The 18,636-nt window shown below is 49.5% G+C and overlaps 1 protein-coding gene across 3 annotated transcripts in view; it reads right to left on the reverse strand.

The window, feature by feature from the left end:
- IQGAP3 (IQ motif containing GTPase activating protein 3) overlaps positions 1-18,636 on the reverse strand; it is a 45,967-nt gene that overhangs the window by 10,906 nt on the left and 16,425 nt on the right. For all 3 annotated transcript variants that reach the window (XM_037731878.1, XM_017510018.2, XM_037731879.1), the window contains exons 13-27: positions 17,771-17,928; positions 15,451-15,572; positions 15,194-15,357; positions 13,727-13,817; positions 11,759-11,926; positions 11,535-11,674; positions 11,260-11,430; positions 7,724-7,807; positions 7,489-7,560; positions 7,318-7,387; positions 4,088-4,296; positions 3,241-3,393; positions 2,777-2,940; positions 2,214-2,438; positions 902-1,042 (exon numbers count right to left, since the gene is read on the reverse strand). In XM_037731878.1, coding sequence (XP_037587806.1) covers positions 902-1,042; positions 2,214-2,438; positions 2,777-2,940; positions 3,241-3,393; positions 4,088-4,296; positions 7,318-7,387; positions 7,489-7,560; positions 7,724-7,807; positions 11,260-11,430; positions 11,535-11,674; positions 11,759-11,926; positions 13,727-13,817; positions 15,194-15,357; positions 15,451-15,572; positions 17,771-17,928 — 2,132 coding nt within the window. The remainder of the gene's footprint in view (positions 1-901; positions 1,043-2,213; positions 2,439-2,776; positions 2,941-3,240; positions 3,394-4,087; positions 4,297-7,317; positions 7,388-7,488; positions 7,561-7,723; positions 7,808-11,259; positions 11,431-11,534; positions 11,675-11,758; positions 11,927-13,726; positions 13,818-15,193; positions 15,358-15,450; positions 15,573-17,770; positions 17,929-18,636) is intronic.

An 18,636-nucleotide genomic window follows, 5' to 3' on the forward strand; every position in this document is an offset into this window, starting at 1 on the left:
AAAAAAAAAAAAAAAAAAAAAAAAAAAAAAAAAAAAAAAAAAAGAAAAAAAAAAAAAAAAAAAAAGAATTTTTGACAACATAGGTGAACCTAGAGGTTTGTGTTAAGCCAAACACAGACAAATACTGCATGATCTCACTCATGGGTGGAATCTAAACAAGGTGATTTCATAGGAGTATAGAGTAGAGTGGTGGTTACCAGAGCCTGGAGAGGGTGGGCGGGAGAGAGAGGATGGGAGAGGCTGGTCAATGGGTACACAATCAGTCAGGTAGGAAGAGTAAGCTCTCTGCTCTATTGCACACAGGGTGACTACAGTTGATAATCATGTATTGTATACCTCAAAATAGCTATAAGAGAGGATTTTGAATGTTCTCAACCACAAAGAAATAAATGTTTGAGGTAACAGATATGTTAATTACCCTGATTTGATCATTCATTGTACAATGTATACATGTATTGAAACATCACACTGTACTCTATGAATATATACAATTATTATGTGTCAAAAATAAATGTAGAAAACCAAATTTATTGACTACATTTTAAGAAAGGAGAGAACTATAAAGTACTTTATGGGCTTAAAATATTTATTTTTGATATTGGGAACTGAAGAGCCTCATTTTCTCCTCATTTGCGCTCAGATAATCAAGTGTCCCTGAGATCACTTTAGAGTCCCTCCCCTGGCTCCACTGACATCCTATCAGGCCACACACAGACCTGCTGTCTTTCAGCTCAGCTCTCTAGCAGGAGCTTCGAGCATTCCCCACATCTCTCCAGGAACCCCTCTGAGTAGCCCTGGCTCCATCTCCCTCCCTGCAGGACTGTCACCCTGCTCTGCTCCCACGGTGGCCTGGCCCTCTTGAAATCTCACGTGTAGGTTGGGGTGGGGCTGTTGCACATACGGAATTTGGTCCACAGATGAGGTGATGGCTACAAGGAACTTATCAGTCATGGTGAGGAGGTTGCGTAAGGAGATGTCCAGTCGTCTCTGGACCTCGGGGTGGCTCAAGGCCTGCTCCGGGGTGACGTCATAGGGGAGACAGCTATGAGCAGAGAGAGACAAGATATAAGCAGAAGTCCCCTCCAATGGCCTCCTTCCCCAAGGCCCTATTCCTTAAACTCTTGTCCAACAGTAACATCTGATACAGATGTGCTAAGGGGAGCCCAACATCCTAAGGAAGAAAGGGTCAGAATGAGAGAAAGGACTGGAGAGATGCAGCTGGGAGGTGAGGAAGACAGTTGGAGTATCTACAGGGAAGCTGAAAGAATGTAGGAAGGAATGGAGAATCTGGAATCTATGGACATTTCTAAGGGGAACAGATGACAAGTCGGGGGCTGTGCTGCAAATAGTCTTTGGCAGTTTGGAACCATGGGGAGGCTGGGCCAGGGCCTTAGAGTTCCCTCACCTAAAGTCTCCTGTGCCATCCAGAGCAGGCACCAGGATTGCCTGCTGGCCTCAGTGCCTAGGTTTCCCTACTACCTAGGGACCTGAGCAGTGACCCCAGGCTGTAAAGCCAATCTATTTCTACCATTATCTCGTTTGCCTATTCATCTGTAAATAAAGATATTCATCTATACCTCTATCAATAGGAGTCTAGATCCTAACTCCCAGCAAATATTTTTTTTCGAGACAAGAATCTCACTCTGTCACCCACAGCTGGAGTGCAATAGCCTGATCTCTGCTCACTGCAACCTCCACCTCCTGGGTTCAAGCGATTCTTCTGCCTCAGCCTCCCGAGTAGCTGGGACTACAGGAGCGTGCCACAATGCTCAGCTAATTTTTGTATTTTCAGTAGAGATGGGGTTTCACCATGTTGGCCAGGCTGGTCTCAAACTCCTGACCTCAGGTGATCCTCCTGCCTGGGTCTCCCAAAGTGCTGAGATTACAGGCGTGAGTCACCATGCTTGGCCCTACTCCCAGCAAATCTGACATATCATTTGCAAGCACTGACATAGCAATTAAGCACATTTGCATATTCATCTGTACTAATTTTATGTTAAGCCCACCAGGTCTGGAGTCATTTACATCAGTTTCATGTTAATTATCAGAGGGGGTCTAAAAGACTACCTTATTCATGCCTACAAAGCTGGTGTCATATTTGCATAAATCAGCATGCCCATTTATATGCCACCTTCAAAGTACACCCAAGCTTCCCCAGTAAGGTCCAAGATGCAGCTGATCAGAGAGAGCTCTCCCTCTGCCCTTGTGCTCACCTGCGCTGCCCTGTCTGGGCCTCAGTCTGGTTGATCCAATTCTTATAGAGGTGGACAGGGTCTGTGTGGATGCTGAGCACTTTGTCCTCCAGCACGTCCTGGATAACCTTGCTCAGAATCTCCTGCAGGGCACTCTGTCCCCGCCCATTACGGTAGAATCTCACCACCAGCCTCACCACTGTTGGGTTGCCTGTCACCACGTCTTGGGGCTGCTCCACCTTTGACCTGTGGTTCAAGAGGTCATTGAAGCTAGTCCTCTGCCTTTGTGTAAGACAAATCATTGCTTTTCCTTTTTGAGATTTTGGCTCTCAAGCCTGCTCTGGTGTCCCCCTTTTAAGGAATATCCTGATATCTCTCTCTCATCCTTTGTGCTAGCATGTAGCCATATCCCCCCACTGTGCTGTCCCAGATGTTTTACAGTTTCTCCACAGGAGGTGGAGAAAAGAGGTCTTCTTATTCCATTTCTACCCTTAAACCTCAACAAGCTGTCATCTTATGAAGGAGCCAACAGGGGCATCTCTTAACCCGTTCTCTCCCCATTTCTTTGTGTCTGGAGAGCCTACTTGATTTCCTCCTGGAGTGCTGTCTTGAACAGCTGGAGCAGGAGATAGGCCTCTCGGCGGCTGGAGGCATAGTTGTATAGGCTGAAAATCACTGCCTCCATGAACTTGGTGGTTTTGTTCTGCGGCATCTGAAAGATCAGCTTGGCCAGGTAGATGGGCTGAGTCTGCAAGCAAAAGGGGAGACAGGAATGGCTGACCATGCACCTTGAGGACTAGTGATAGGGTAAGGAAGGGCTTTCCCCTGATGGAAACCCGGAATGGAGAAAGCACTATCACACTTTCTCTAGGTGCTAGTAACATTTCAGACAAACAGGGGAAGAGGTAGTCTCTTTTCCTGGGGATAAGGAATTAAGGTTATGGGAAAGGACACCTTGCATGGTGCTAAAGGCACAGACAAGAAAGCCTTGAAGTCTCAGACCCTCAGGAGATAGGAGAAACTTCTCCTTGGAAAGTCCTCTGCTAACCTGGAGCAGGTAGAAGAGGTGTTGGTATGCTTCTAGTTTCTGCCGTTTCTCTTTGCTCAGCGACTTTAATCCCTTCTGCTTGTCCAGAACCATCATATCTGACAGCTGTTCCTTATTCCTCTTGGTCAGCTTCTTGCAGTGGGAGACCACTTCCTGCAGGGGTGGAGGAGCGGATGATACAACCAGCACAGGCCATCCCAGGGCACAGAACATATGGTCTAGAAGCAGTGCCTTGAAGAGCCAGGGTTTTCTGTTGCTCAGGGAATAGGCATAAGCTGGGGGAGAGAAGCAGTTCTAGGGTGAGGAAGGGCCCCTCCTAGTACCCTGAGACTCCATCTGGTTTCTCTCCTGTCATGGGAGTGAGTCCTCAAAGAGAAATGGGTTGCCAGGCTGAGGACTGTGTCTATTTGGCTTTTGCTATCATTTCTTATTAGACTGTTACACACATTTGAGATGGAGATATCACTACTACCCTGATACTGCATATTTGTATGGTAATTTATTATTCAAAGAGCTTTCATATCTATATTTGGCCTGGAGAGGTGGATATTCTCATTATTCCCAGTTTGCTAATGAGAAAACAGACTTAGAAGTTAAATGACTACCCACAGCCCCATCCCTAGGAATCAGCAGAGCCAGGCATCCCAATTCTAGGCTCTTTCTACTCTGTCATGGGTCCCTCAAAATGATTTATTAGAATGGCAGAGGGCCACTGGAACAAGGACCTGAGTCAGGTGATAAAACCCACACCATTTTGAAAAAAAATGATTAGGAAGCAGAGAATGGCTAGCATCACATCTCCAGAGGCAGGCAGATCTGGGGAGGAGAGGACTGGTGGGCCCCTGACCTGCAGAGTGATCCGGTTCTTCACCAGCAGGCCAATCTTGATGTCCATGATGTTGAGGTCCTGCTCCAGCTGCTGATTGGATCGGATCTTCCTAACTACTTCCTCCTGGAGCTTCAGCAGCTCTGCCTCAGCCAAGAAGTCCTGCTGGCTTTGATTCATGAGATGGGCAAATCTGCGTACCACACTGAGAGGAGGGTGGGGTGCATGCACTGGGAGGAAGGGAGGAGGCATCAGGATTAGGATGCCTCATCAGAGGCCTTCTGGCCAGCCCCTGCCCCAGAGTCAGCACATCCCAGTCCCCATTCTGCTTAGGATCAGTAGGTCCTCAACCCGAGTCCTCTTCTAACTGGTTCTGCTTACACTTGGAGGGCAGTGGGTAGCCTCCCAGCCAGGCCTGTCCCTGAGCTCCCTGTCTTATAACCGGGGATGACATAATAGCTGCTTTTCCCCTCCCTCTGATTCACCCCAGCCTGGGCCTATCCCAGGGACCTCTGACACCAAAGCCAGAGCCACAGCTCCCTCTGATGATCCTCTCAGACCTCCCAAGTCTACCTCAATTACTACTCACTTCTGCTGGGCCAACCTGCTCCTCTTCCCCCTACCTGCCAGCCACCACTCAGCCCCACTTGCCCTCACAGTGCTCCTCTGCCAGGAGTTTCTGTGCATACCAGGAAGCACAGATGGGATGGACAGTGGGCTTTATAATATAGGGGACGTCAGAGCTAGCTGGTGATTCTCCTTGAATCACCTCTGGAATTGGTATTTGAGCAAAAAAGAAAATTATCTGAGCTAATTTATTGGAAATAACAACAAAATAGCAACTAATACCTATAATGTTTACTATGAGACAGAAACTGTTCTAAGTGCTTTACACTTAAGACCACCTGTGAGGTGGTCTGCAATGATCCTCTCTTACCAATGATAACTCTGAGACTCAGAGAAGGTAAGCAACTTGCCCTACGTTACACAGCTAGTAATAAATGAAAGAGTCAGATCTGGAAGATGAATAAAACCAGTCCCTGTCCTTAAAGGCAATCTAGTAGGAGAACTAGACAAATAAACCACAATTCACTGCAATGTGGTTAGCACTTTGAGAGAAGTAAGCATGGGGATCTTTGGGAAAACAAAAGCGAGTCATCCAATCCCACCTGGGGAGTGAAGAAACACTGCAAGGATGAGGTAAGATCCCCTGATGCTGGTGGAAAGGAGGTGGAAAGGGTGAATGTAGGGAGTGCTGGAAGTCCACTGTATCTGGAACACAGTGCAGAAGGTGCAGGTAGTGAGGGGCAGGTCAGTGAGGTTAGAGGTACTGGGAAAGGCTAGATCACAGACAGCCCTAAAGCTGTGCTTAGGAGATTGGGCTTTATCCTCAGGGCAACAGGGAATCATGGTAAGTCTTAAGTAGGTGGGTGACAAGATCACATGTACAGGTTTAATGGATTAATCTGGGTATAGTAGGGGAACAATTTTTTTTTTTTTTAGACAGAGTCTCACTGTTGCCCAGGCTGAAATTCAGTCCTGCAATCTCAGCTCCCTGCAACCTCTGCCTCCCTAGCTCAAGAGATTCTCCTGCTCCAGCCTCCCAAGTAGCTGGGATTACAGGTGCCAGTCACCACGTATGGCTACTTTTTGTATTTTTAGTAGAGATGGGGTTTTACCATGTTGGTCATGCTGGTCTTAAACTCCTGACCTCAAGGGATCTTCCTGCCTTGACCTCCCAAAGTGCTGGGATTACTGGTGTGAGCCACCACACCTGGGCTGTGGACAAATCTTTGAGGAGTGAAGAAGAGTAGAATCCAAGTCAATTCATGGCATCTTGGATTCGATGAAATACAGCATATGAAGTCATTTTATCCTCAAAACAGCCCTACAAGATAGGTATTAGCATTATCTCCAGTTTATAAAGGAGAAAAGTGGGCAATAAGGAAGTTAAGTGGCCGCGCGCAGTATCTCATGCCTGTAATCCCGACACTTTGGGTGGCTAAGGCAAGTGGATCACATGAGCTCAGGAGTTTGAGACCAGCCTGGGCAAAATGGAGAGACCCCATCTCTACAAAAAAATCAAAAGTTAGCCAGGTGTGGTGGGGTACACCTGCAGTCCCAGTACTCAGGAGGCTGAGGTGGAAGGATCACTTGAGCCTAGAAGGTTGAGGCTGCAGTGAGCTGTGATCGTGCCACTGCGCTCCAGCCAGGGTGACAGAGACTCTGTCTCAAATAAATAAATAAATAAATAGACAGACAGATAGATAGATAGATAGATAGATGTTAAGTAACTTGCCTAGAGCTACACAGCTAGTAAATGGCAGAGCTCTGAGTAGAGTTTGGGGGCCAGTGAAGTCAGGAGACAGCACTAGGGAAAAACAAGTTCTTCCAGAAAAACCATGAAATGAAGAGAAGAAAAAGATACCAAGAATGGCCAGGACAATGGTATTAGTGTAACCAAAGAGACAAAATAGAAAGCACCAGGCTGGGGAGAGAGGAGAGAAGGGAGCTTCTTACGAGGAAGCAGATGGCCTGAGTGTATATGGCCAGAGAAGGGACAGGCAAAGCCCCTGGGGGCAGGACAGGGCAAAGAAGGACTGAGGAGGTGAAGGAGAGGATTCCTGAGCAGGACATTTCACCAGAAGCCCGAGTACAGCCTCAAGGCCAGGAAAGAAAGGGGCCTACTGCTTTAGGAACCCAGGGGGCTAGAGGTGAATGTGGAAATGGACTACTTATCAATTTCACAAAAAAGAAGGGGATGCCATTTGCTGGGCTTCTGAACTTGAAGATCAAGGGCCAGGAAGGACCTCTTTAAGGCTAATGGGGAATATGGAGCAGGAAGATGGCCCCCCCTTGAGTGCTTCTCACATTCCCCACACCACAGAATGGACTCTATGTACCTCACCAGGCCTTGTTTGTGCTGGGCCACAGAGGTTGGAGGGGAGAAGGTTGAACCCTAGGGAAAGAAGCAAGATCCTTTTCTTTTTGCTTTGGTGGTAGCAATACGTAGATAATCTAAGCCTGGTACACAAAGAGCCTGTTAGAGGAACTTTCGCTGTGACAAGGCTATTTGTGATTGCGATGAGCAGAGTGGCTTTTGTTACAACCCATTCCACGTTTCTGCACAGACAACTTCTGACAACCTTCCCCTTACCTGCTGTGCAGTCCCAGAAGGACGTCTAGACCTGCCTGGCTCTATGGGGTCCTCTCCCTCCCATCAGCTGGAAAGGATGGATCAGGCAGCTCACCTAATATCCTGTAGTCATCCCGGGCTTTCCTGGCTCGGAAAAATGCCTGGATCTTCACAATGGAGTTAACCTGCCACAAACACGGATGGGAAAAGGCTGGCTGCCTGCCCTTGCTCTAGTCTCGTGGGTAAAGGTTGGGTATGTGGGCAGGGGGAGCAAGGCAACACTCACATTCTTCTGGAAGTAGTGCAGACGCCTCAGGTATTGCCTCCGAGCTGCCCACATCCGGGCCCAGGCCTGGATCTGGGAGGAGAAACACACTGCCTCAGCTCCAGCTTGGGGCCCACCCTCAGTCCCAGGCCAACTCAGACAAATTAAGAGGTCAAGAAGAGGTGACAGGACTACAAGATCGTTCTCAGAGGGCCCTTCAAGAGAGAGAGGAACCTGCCACAACCACCGTAGCTACCTTGATTATGGCATCCAGGTTTGCTTTAAAATACTGCAGCCGCTGCAGGTAAATCTTCCGCTGTCTATAACCCCGCCAATGAGCCTACACATCAGGAGAGAAAGGCAAGTAACACAAGCAGGTCTCCTTTGGCCAGAGAGGCTTTTAGAAAAATCCTTGTCCTGGGCCCTTCAGGGAATGGAAGGGGGCAGCTAAATAGAAGGGGAAAGGCCCTGTTCCCAAAGAACTTCCAACTTCATAGGGAAGACCAGATGGCTGCACACAGCCAACAATGCCCTCTGCCATACTCCCTGGTCCCAGCGCAAACACCCACACACCCACACCCACACACCCCTAACCAACACCTCTTCACAGAAACTCAACTATAAGATATAGGCCGTTAAGATAATAAAGCATACACCTACTCACCAACTTCACCAAAGTATGTACCATATCAGCCTAAAATACACTCATACACCCATATGCAGACCACCCACACCCTATCACACACTCCGCCCTCCCTCATGTGCACAGAAAGTGGGAAGAGTGCAGTCTGGAAATGCATGCAGTTGTGTGGATGGGAAGTGTGTTTAGGCACAGAGCCGTGTGCTCACCATCTCCACCAGCGGCCACCTGGGCAGGAGGTCACTAATGCTCTCATAACTCACACTCTCTTTACAACACAATCCAGCTCCTGACCCTAGCTCTCAGCAAATCTTCCAAGGTCTTCAGTCATTCAGCTGTCAGGCTGATGGCCTCTCCCCTAGCTGACCTGCTGCAAAGAGTCCAACTGACATCTTCACAAATCATGCCTCATATGGTCTCTAAAACACAAATATCAAGGCCCTCTTCCATTCCAGTCCCCTTCCTAGGAGCCTTTTCCCTTTATTCCGAGTTCTCAACCATCTGACCCCATACTCCCTCTTTGACTTTCCACTGGCCCCACTTTCTTAAGGATTCTAGATGCATCAGACTTTTCATTTTCTTCTAAACATGCCTTATAGTTTTCTGTCCCTGAACCTTTTATACCCACCCTTGCCCCCAGCCCTACCTCTACTCACTGAAATCCTTCCCATCTTTTTTTTTTGAGACAGGGTCTTGCTCTGTCACCCAGACTGGAGTGCAGTGGTTCCGTCATGGCTCACTGCAGCCTCAACCTCCTGGGCTCAAGTGGTCCTTTCTCCTCAGCCTCCTAAGTAGCTGGAATCACAGGCATGTGTCACCATGCCTGATTAATTCTTTATGTTCTGTAGAGATGGGGTCTTACTATGTTGTCTAAGCCAGTCTTAACTCCTCAGCTCAAGTGATCCTCCCACCTCGGCCTTCCCAAGTGCTGAGGTTACAGGCGTGAGACACCATCCTTGGCCCTTCCTGTCTTTTAGGGCCTATGTCCAGCATCTCCTAGTACACAGGCCCTGGGAGACACTCTACCACTGACATTGTCTCAGTTTGGTAAGACTTGGAAGCAACCCCTTTTATTCAGTTGCTCCCAGCCCTTCCTAAAGCCGGTTCTGCCAGCTTTCCCTCAAGGCTTACATGGCCCCTCTGTTGGGATAGGATGTAAAAGAGGATAGCTTGGTCCATGATGCCAGTTGTCCATGTTAGAGTCTAGAGGCCAGGAAGCCCCATTTCCATGCCTGCCCTCAGGGCTCTTTCCTCTCCTCCTCCAGGTACTACCTGGGAAGTTGCTGTGGGAAAAGGCATAGTGGTCTGCTCTCTGCTCTTACCCACTACCAACTTCCACCAGACTCCTTAAGGCCTCTGAATTGGTTAGAATACAGGACCCTGGATGGGGTTCTGGCCAGGGTCAAAGCTTTTAGCAGATAAAGTCTCAGCACACCCAGGCAGCCTCATTTTGGATTCTCATTTCCCCATTGCTGGAGGACAAGAGGCTCAAGGCTCTGGACTGCCTCTCCCTTTCTCTGTCTCCCAGGACCCAGGCCAGAGCCCACACAAGTTTGGTACTAGTGACAAATGGTCCCTCTGACTCCATCTTCTCTCCCACTGTTGGTGTGGTTTTTCATTGCCTTGGTGTGAAATTCCAGTCTGGGCTCAGGAGGGAGAAATCCCATGATTCAGACCACTAAATACAGATCACTAAAGTTTGTATTGAGTTCTGGGACCAATGCCCTGAAAACAAAATCTCATAATGGATCCTACCAACAGAGCACTTACCATGCTAAGTGCTGCATGTGATTTTCCTATTTAATCCTCCCAATCAGCATATGAGGTGAGTGCCATCATTATGAATGAGGAAACTGAGCGCTAGAGAGGGCTTAAGTAAGGTGCCCAGTGTCATATGACCCAGAAGTGGTAGGGAGGCAAACTCCAGCTTCTGACCCCAAAGCCTGAGCTCTCAGTTACCCCCCCACACCCTCGGTCATCATCAAGGGCCATTTGCCAGTCCCGGTCTGCACATCCGTCTCCCTTGGGCTTCTCTGGTGTTGTCTTCAAGTCCCTCCTATCACAATGTCTAGCATCAAGTGTACTCCAATTTCTGTGAGGGGAGAGATGTGCTCACTAACCCGTGGGCCTCACATCCATCTCCCACCCTTGCCCAGTGCCAAGTGGCATGCTCTTGGCATTCAAAGAAGTTTATGAAAACATCTTTACATTGCCAGCACCTCCATGAGGCCCTCCAGATCACATCTGCCTGGGAAGGTCTCTGCTTATCATTCCAGGCTTGCAGTGCCTCTGGCTATCTTCCCTACCGACCTCATGTCTCACTTACTTGTGGGTCAGTCTCAGAGGCCATTCACGGGTTGAAAGAATAAAAATGGGAAGGGCTGGTTGGAGAGAAAAGGTAGAAGACTCTTCTTTTCCTAAAGGATATTCCACTCCTTTTCTGTTTAACCGCCGCCACCTCTTTGAGCCCTCCTGGTGTCTAAGCCCTGATGTCTTACTAAATACACACACACACACACACACACACACACACACACACACACACACACGCTTGTAGAGACAGGGCCTTGCTCTGTTGCCCAGGCTGGAGTGCACTGGTGCCGTTACAAATCATTTCAGCCTCAAACTCCTGGCCTCATGCAATCCTCTTACCTCAGCCTCCTGAGTGGCTGCAATCACAGGCGTGAGCCACCGCGCCCAGCTAAATCTTATTTCACTCTTCCCTTGGGGAAGCTAAAAAGCAGCTCTGACTCTCTGGATAGCGATGATGATGATATAACTAGCACGGTAACTTCTACCGTGTTCTTACCTACCTCCAAGGCACTGTTTATAAACACTTGAGATATTACCTAACTTAATCCTCATAACAACTCTATAGGAATCATTATCCCTATTTTTCAGAGGAGAAGACTGAGGGACCAGTGAGGAAACTGAGGGAGAGTAAGTAACTTGCCAGGGTCACACAGCTAAGAGGTGGTGGAGCTGGGATTCAAATGTACATGGTCTGGCTCCAGAACCTATGCTCTTAACCACTACTATTCAGAGGCCAAAAGATCATTCCCATGCCCACTCAGTAAAAAGGAAGTAGGGTGGATACCCTGGAGCCCAGATAAACCCAGGCCCTGAAGACTGAGAAAGCCAGAGCCTGCCACCTGGATCTTGATGACTGCTGGGAGCCAGGTCCTCAGAAAGTGGGAACGCTCAGCAAACTTCTGCCGAACTAGAAAGCCACGGAGGCGGGCCTGGAGCTGGATGATAAAGCTGACGTTGGCCTTCCAGAGCTGTTGGCGGTCATAGGCAGCAGTGACCTTGGTGACAGCTGACTGTGGGGGCAGGAGAGAGATGCTGTGGTCTTTTGGGGAGTGGGAGCCTCTTCTTCAGGACATTCACGTCTGAGATTCCCTATCCTTACAGGGGCTCTGCCAACCTGGATCTCCTCCCAGGTCAGGTGAGAGGTGTTGAGGCGGCAGCCAGCGGGTTGTTCCCAGGTCCCCTGGAAGGTCTGCAGATGGAAGTAGTAGGCAGTGCCATCCTTCATGTCATGTTGAACCCAGAAGGCTGTGTCTGCTAAGCAGAAACCAAGCAAGCAGAGAAGATTCAGAGCAGGCAAGGGGCAGGCAGGGAAGATGAGGGTCAGGCTGGGGCCCTTACCTGGACGCTGTTTCTTTGCCATGACACCTTCCAGGGCTCGCTGGTAGCCTTTGGCACAGTCGGGAACTACCCCTCGAAGGGCTACTGCGGGGTTCCTCAACACCCGCTCAGTCTGGGCTGCCTTGCCCTCCTTGATGGCCTGATTGATGGCGGCCACACCAAGAGCCACTGACAGAGAAATCAGGAGAGAGCAATCAATCCTTCCCCCGAGTCCCTCCCCTGGGCCTTGGCCTGTCCGCTAGGGATGGATTCAATAAGAGGACACAAAATCATCCTGTCTGAAAGTAGATGGGAAGATCCCGGGATGGACAGAGACACATACATGAAAAGCAGCAGCAGGCAACTGTGCTTGGAGGGAAAGGCAGCAGTCAAGGAAGCGCTCCTGAGGGAGGCAGTGTGGGGCTGGGCTGAGCTGGGGCTTGATAAAAGGGAAATCAGTTTGAACAGAGTGTAAAAGTCGAGGCCCGGAGCAGTGGCTCACGCCTATGATCCCAAGACTTTGGGAGGCTGAGGCAGGCACATCACTTGAGCTCAAGAGTTCGAGACTAGCCTGGCCAACACGGCAAAACCCTGTCTATTAAAAATACAAAAATTGGCCGGGTGCTGTGGCTCATGCCTGTAATCCTAGCACTTTGGGAGGCCAAGGTAGGTGGATCACCTGAGGTCAGGAGTTCAAGACCAGCTTGGCCATTATGGTGAAACTCCACCTTTAAAAAAAAAAAATACAAAAATTGGCCGGGTGTGGTGGCTCATGCCTGTAATCCCAGCACTTTGAGAGGCCAAGGTGGGCGGATCACCTGAGGTCAGGAGTTTGAGACTGGCCTTGCCACTATGGTAAAACCCCGTCTGTACTAAAAATATAAAAATTAGTCAGCCACAGTAGTGGTCGCCTATAATCCCAGCTACTCAGGAGGCTGAGGCATGAGAATTGCTTGAACCTGGGAGGTGGAGATCACAGTGAGCCAAGACTGCACCGCTGCACTCCATCCTGGATGACAGAGAAAGACTGTCTAAAAAAAAAAAAAAAATTAGCCAGGTGTGGTAGCGCATGCCTGTGGTCCCAGCTACTCAGGAGTCTGAGGTGGGAGGATCACTTGAGCCCAGGAGTTACAGGCAGCAGTGAGCTAGGATCACACCGCTGCACTCCATCCTGGATGACAGAGAAAGACTGTCTAAAAAAAAAAAAAAATTAGCCAGGTGTGGTAGCGCATGCCTGTGGTCCCAGCTACTCAGGAGTCTGAGGTGGGAGGATTGCTTCAACCCGAAAGGCTGAGGTTGCAGTGAACCAAGATTGTGGTACACTGCCCTCTAGCCTGGGTGACAGAACAAGACCCTGTCTCAGAAAAGAAGCACAAAGGCAGGACATGGGCAGAGGAGCCTGGGACAGTTTCTTAGGAGTAGAGAGCCTAAGATGTGGGAATGGCTGATGTAGCATCTGCCTTCCAGTCACTAGCAGACAGACAGAAAGACAGAGAGACCCCAGCCACTGAGAACTAACACCACCAGCACCACACATCAGCACACCCCTGTCTATTTGTACTGATTCTCCTATTTTCCTCAAACCCCTGCCAATTCCTCTTCTCTCACTCCAAGTCTAGACATTTCTAGCCAGAGCTGATTGACTGTTGGAACCCAAACTCAAGCTACCAGCAGAAATGGGATTTCTGGCTACCACGTGATCTCACATGCCCACAGTACAGGGAAAGTGCCCACAGGAAGGCATAGAGGAAGGCAGTGGGTGAACTATGGATTCTCACCTCCTGGGAATTTCCTGCCTCGCTGACTGCCAGGAACAGCAGCCCGCCCTGCAGTCCAAACAGCAGCCCTCCTGCTCTGACTGTGGCCTGCCTCCCCACAGAGGTTGAAGGGAGTGGGAGGCGACCAGTGAGGCCACCTGATCATCTGGGCTGCTGCTGCGCCCACATCGCTTTCCCTCCCCTCCCAGGGTCCCCTGCCCAGTCCATTTACTTTTCTGAGCTGTATTTGTGTCCTGGTTGGCTCTGACCACTCCCTGGCGGATCTCCTCAAGCCACAGCACAGCTCCAGGATCCCCTGTCACCTGGCAGATTGAGAGAGATAAAAAAGATGAGACCCTAAGCTGGTCTCTGCAGGTTCCCAGGCCAAGATGCCAAGAGAAGCAAACTGTAGGCAGGCATTGGGAGCCACAGGGACGGCAATCTCCACTCAGCTCTCCTGGCCTACGTGGGTATGCGTGGCCTGGGGTTCCCTGGGATTACTGCCCTATGTGGGCATGTGTGGCCTGTGGGTCCCTGGGATGCTGCCAGGCTCAGAAGGCTCTTTTCCTACTGGGCTTTCAAGTCTATTTGGCTTGGCCACAGCACCTCCAGAACCACAGGGGTTCTGCATAGCTCCTCAAACTCAGCATCCACCACCTTCTAGCTCAATTCCCAGCCCTTGTGCCTCAGCCATGTCCAGGGATAGACCACACTGGAGCCTCCGCTTACCTGCGGTCACTCCCCACTGCCCTCTGCCTCACTGCATACCTTCTCAGGCCAATCCTGACCCTGACCTTTACCTTCTCCTTCCTTTTCTTGCTCCACACTCCTCTACCTGACAAGGTAGTGGGAAGATTATATGAGGCCCCAGGCCAAGTAAGCCCATGCCTGCCACAATGTTAGACTGAAAAAGGCTTGTCCCCTCCCTTGCCTCACACAACCCCAGGTTCTATTCCTTCCCAAATCTCCCCATTAATAATAGACTTTGTAAACTAACATTTTATTGAGTACTGACTATGTGCCAGGCAGTATTCTAAAGCACTTTCTTATGCATTAATACTTGTAAAGCACATAAAATGATGTTTGGCACAGAGTGAGGACTCAATCAATGTTAGCCATTACTACTGTCACTTACATCCCATAACTCTGAGATACGCTCATTACCATCACAAGCTTGTAGGTGAGGAAACAGAGACAAAGAGAGGTTAAGTAACACACGCAGAGTCGGGCTGCCAGGACGTAAGCTCCAGTAGCCTGGCTCAGGAGCCTGAGCTCTCAACCACTCTCTACTGCAATATACTCAGGGCATTTTAGATTCAAAACCCTATCCCATTTGTCAATTTATTTGATTTTCACCCTCATTCTGGGAGCTGGGTAGGACGAGGGTAGGCAGTACTTTACAGATGAGTAAACAGAGATCAGAGATATCAAGGGATTTGCTCAAGGTCACATGGTCATGAAGGGTCAGAGTGGGAAATCCAGCCTGGTTCTCTAGCTCCCAGGCCTGTGCTCTTCCGATGGACTGCCCCCTGCCCTGGCAATGGGGGCCATACTCCTTTACCAGATTGGAACACTCCCCTCACCCTCTCCCAGAAGCCATTGTGTCCATCAGACTAGAGCTCTGCCAGACTAGGTACAGTGCTACCCACAGGGAATGTTCTTCCTGCTCTGATGACCAACCAGCCAGCCCTAACTTCACCTGGGCCTTCTGCCTTTTGGCTGCCACGAGGAGGAGATGGTACCGCGGGGCAACAGGGAGGCTGACATCATCTAGGCCAGCTGCAGGAAGCAGTAGGGCGGACAGAGTCTTCTCAGGGCTGCCTTTGTCCAGAGCCTCATTGATGAGGCTGACTGCGAGGACCCCTAAGGAAGAGAGATGTAGGTGGGTGAGGGCCCCTAGACTTATGGCTAAGGGACAGGACTGCCTAAGCTGGGCCATCTCCAGACTATACTCACTATCAATCTCTTCCTGGGCCTGTGCATTGACCTGGCTCACGGTGGCCTGCAGGTCATTCCAGCTCAGGAAGTCCTTGTCTGTCCCACGCTCCTGTCGCAGTTTCAGCAGGGCATCGAAGTAACTGGCAGCGGGGTGAAGGGCAGAGAGGTGAGCAGCATGTGAATCATCAGTCACAAGTCAGGGGAAACATTTGAACGATTTTCCTCACTTGGCCTCCAGGACACCACATTCTTTGAGTTCTCTTCTCGCCTCATAGGCTGTTCTTTCTGAGACACCTCTGCTGCTCCCTGACATCTAAACATTGGAGCATTCCAGTCTTCAGTCTTCAGACCTCTTCTCTCTGCATGCTCACATCGTAGGTGATCTCACCCAATCTCATGACTTTAACACCATCTGCTCCTGAAAGCACACCTCCAGCCCATTCATTTATCCCAGCCAGCTCCTTGTGATTTCCGAGTCAATGTCTAACAAGCACCTCAAAACCAACAGCTCACATCTGAACTGATTCCCCTGCTTAACCTGTGTGTCTCATGGTCTCTCCCATCTTGCCCCAAATCTTGGAGTCATACCTAATTCCATTGTCTCTTAAATCTCATATCTATCACATAACCAAATCTTGTCAGTTTACTTTCAAAATGTATCTGAAATCTGACTCCTTTTTTCCCTATCTCCGTTGCTACCGCTCTAGGCCAAGCCCCCAACATCTCTTGCCTAGATTACTCCAATAGCTGTCTAACAGGTCTCCCTGCTTTCTCTTTGTACTCCTGCAGTCAGTTCTCAGCACAGCAGCCAGAATCATCCTGGTAGGTAGATCAGATCACTGGGCACAGTGGCTCAAACCTGTAATCCCAACACTTTGGGAGGCCAAGGTGGGAGGACAGTTTGAGCCCAGGAATTCAAGACCAGCCTGGGCAACATAGAGAGATCCTGTCTCTACAAAAAATTAAAAAATTATCTGGGCATAGTGGCATGTGCCTGTAGTCCTATGCTGGAGTTCAAAAATTATCTGGACATAATGGCATGTGCCTGTAGTCCTACGCTGGAGTTCAAAAATTATCTGGACATAGTGGCATGTGCCTGTAGTCCTACGCTGAAGTTCAAAAATTATCTGGGCATAGTGGCATGTGCCTGTAGTCCTACGCTGGAGTTCAAAAATTATCTGGGCATAGTGGCATGTGCCTGAAGTCCTTCCTACGCTGGAGTTCCTAAGCCTGGAGTTCAATGCTGCAATGAGCTGTGACTGCACCACTACACTCTAGCCTGGGTGACAGAGCAAGACCCTGTCTCTAAAAATAAATAAACGAAGTAGGTCAGATCATCTCCCTCCTGGCTCTTCTGTGGCTTCCTTCCTCACTCAGAGTAAAAACCAGTCCTACAAGGTCTGGCCTCTGCTACACTGTCTTCATCTCCCACTCCTCTTTCTTCCTCACTTCACTCCACCACAATGGCTTCCTGGTGTTCTTTGAACACACCACGCACATGGCTTTCTCAAAGCCTCTGCCCCACATAGCCTCATGGCCATCACTTTATGCCCTTTAAATCTCTTTCAAAATGACCTCCTCAGCAAAGAGGCTTTCCATAACCACATTATGTAAAACCAAAAAACTTTCCCTACTATGTCTCTACCCGTTACCCCCTTTGCCCTGTTTTATTTTTCTCTACACCTCTTCTTCTTTTCTTTTTTATCGAGATGGAGTTTTGCTCTTGTTGCACAGGCTGGAGTGCAACGGTGCGATCTTAGCTCACTGCAACTCCGCCTCCCAGGTTCAAGTGATTCTCCTGCCTCAGCTTCCCGAGTAGTTGGGATTACAGGCATGCGCCACCATGCCCAGCTAATTTTGTATTTTTAGTAGAGACAAGGTTTCTCCATGTTGTTCAGGCTGGTCTTGAACTCCCAAGCTCAGGTGATCCGCCCACCTTGGCCTCCCAAAGTGCTGGGATTATAGGTGTGAGCCACTGCGCCCAGCCACCTCTTCTTTTCTAATCACCTCTCTCCCTCTACTAGCATGTAAGTTTGACAAGAGCAGAAGGTGTTTTGTTCACTGCTGTTTCCCAGCACCTAGAATAATATCTGGCACATGGGCGGATACTCTAACATCTGCTAGGAAAGAATGAATCAATGAAGAAAAGAGGAATGACTGTGAACCCATCCACTCCCAGGAAGAAACACAGGCCAAGGAACTGTGAACAGACCCAGAGGGTGGGCCTGGGCCCAAGAATGGGACATCATGCACCAGGCAAATCTCCAACAGAAGAGTGCTGAGTCTTGGCTGCATTCCCCCATCCCTCACTCCCAATGTGTGGCTAAGACTTTCTCACCGCTGGGCATTTTCTCCTTCCACCTCAGCCAGGCCTGTGGCGGGGTTCACCAGGCTGCTCCAGAAGCCACTGGCATCCTGAGCCTCTAGGGCCCGGTTAATCAGGACCACAGCTGAGAGCATCTCCACTGCCACGAAGAGCTCCTCCTGGCCAAGCTCCTAAAATGGGTGGGAGGGCCAATTCCCAAGTGGGCAGGTGAAGGGTCTAAAGGCCTATCCACCATCCTGCCCCCAAGGTTCTTGAATATTCCATAGTCTCTATCCCAAAACCCCAGTGGCCTCATTCATTCACTAATAATCAGTCATATGAAACACTTGATAATGCTTACTATGTGCTCAGTTATAAGTACTTCACATACATTATCATTTAATTTTCATAATAAGCCGACAACAGAACCATAGTACCATTAATATCCCCATTTCACAGATAAGCCCACAACCAATAACGTAACTCCAAAGCCCACACTTAACAAGTGAGCTGTACCAGCTCCCTCTGGTCTCTACTGCACATCAAGAACTGTATTAGCCGGGTGCAGTGGCTCACACCTGTAATCCTGGCACTTTGGAGGCCAAGGTGGGCAGATCGCTTGAGCCCAGGAGTTTGAGACCAGCCTGGCCAACATGGCAAAACCCTGTCTCTACTAAAAATACAAATATTAGCTGAGCATGGTGGTGGCGCATGCCTGTCATCCCAACTACTCAGGAGGCTGAGGCTGATCACTTAAACCCAGGAGGCGGAGATTGCGATGAGCCGAGATCATGCCGCTGCACTCTAGCCTGGGTGACAGAGCCAGACCTTGTCTTAAAAAAAAAAATTGAGGCCGGGTGCGGTGGCTCAAGCCTGTAATCCCAGCACTTTGGGAGGCC

The sequence above is a fragment of the Cebus imitator genome, unplaced genomic scaffold, assembly GCF_001604975.1.
Source record: "Cebus imitator isolate Cc_AM_T3 unplaced genomic scaffold, Cebus_imitator-1.0 Scaffold427, whole genome shotgun sequence".
Lineage (NCBI taxonomy): Eukaryota > Metazoa > Chordata > Mammalia > Primates > Cebidae > Cebus > Cebus imitator.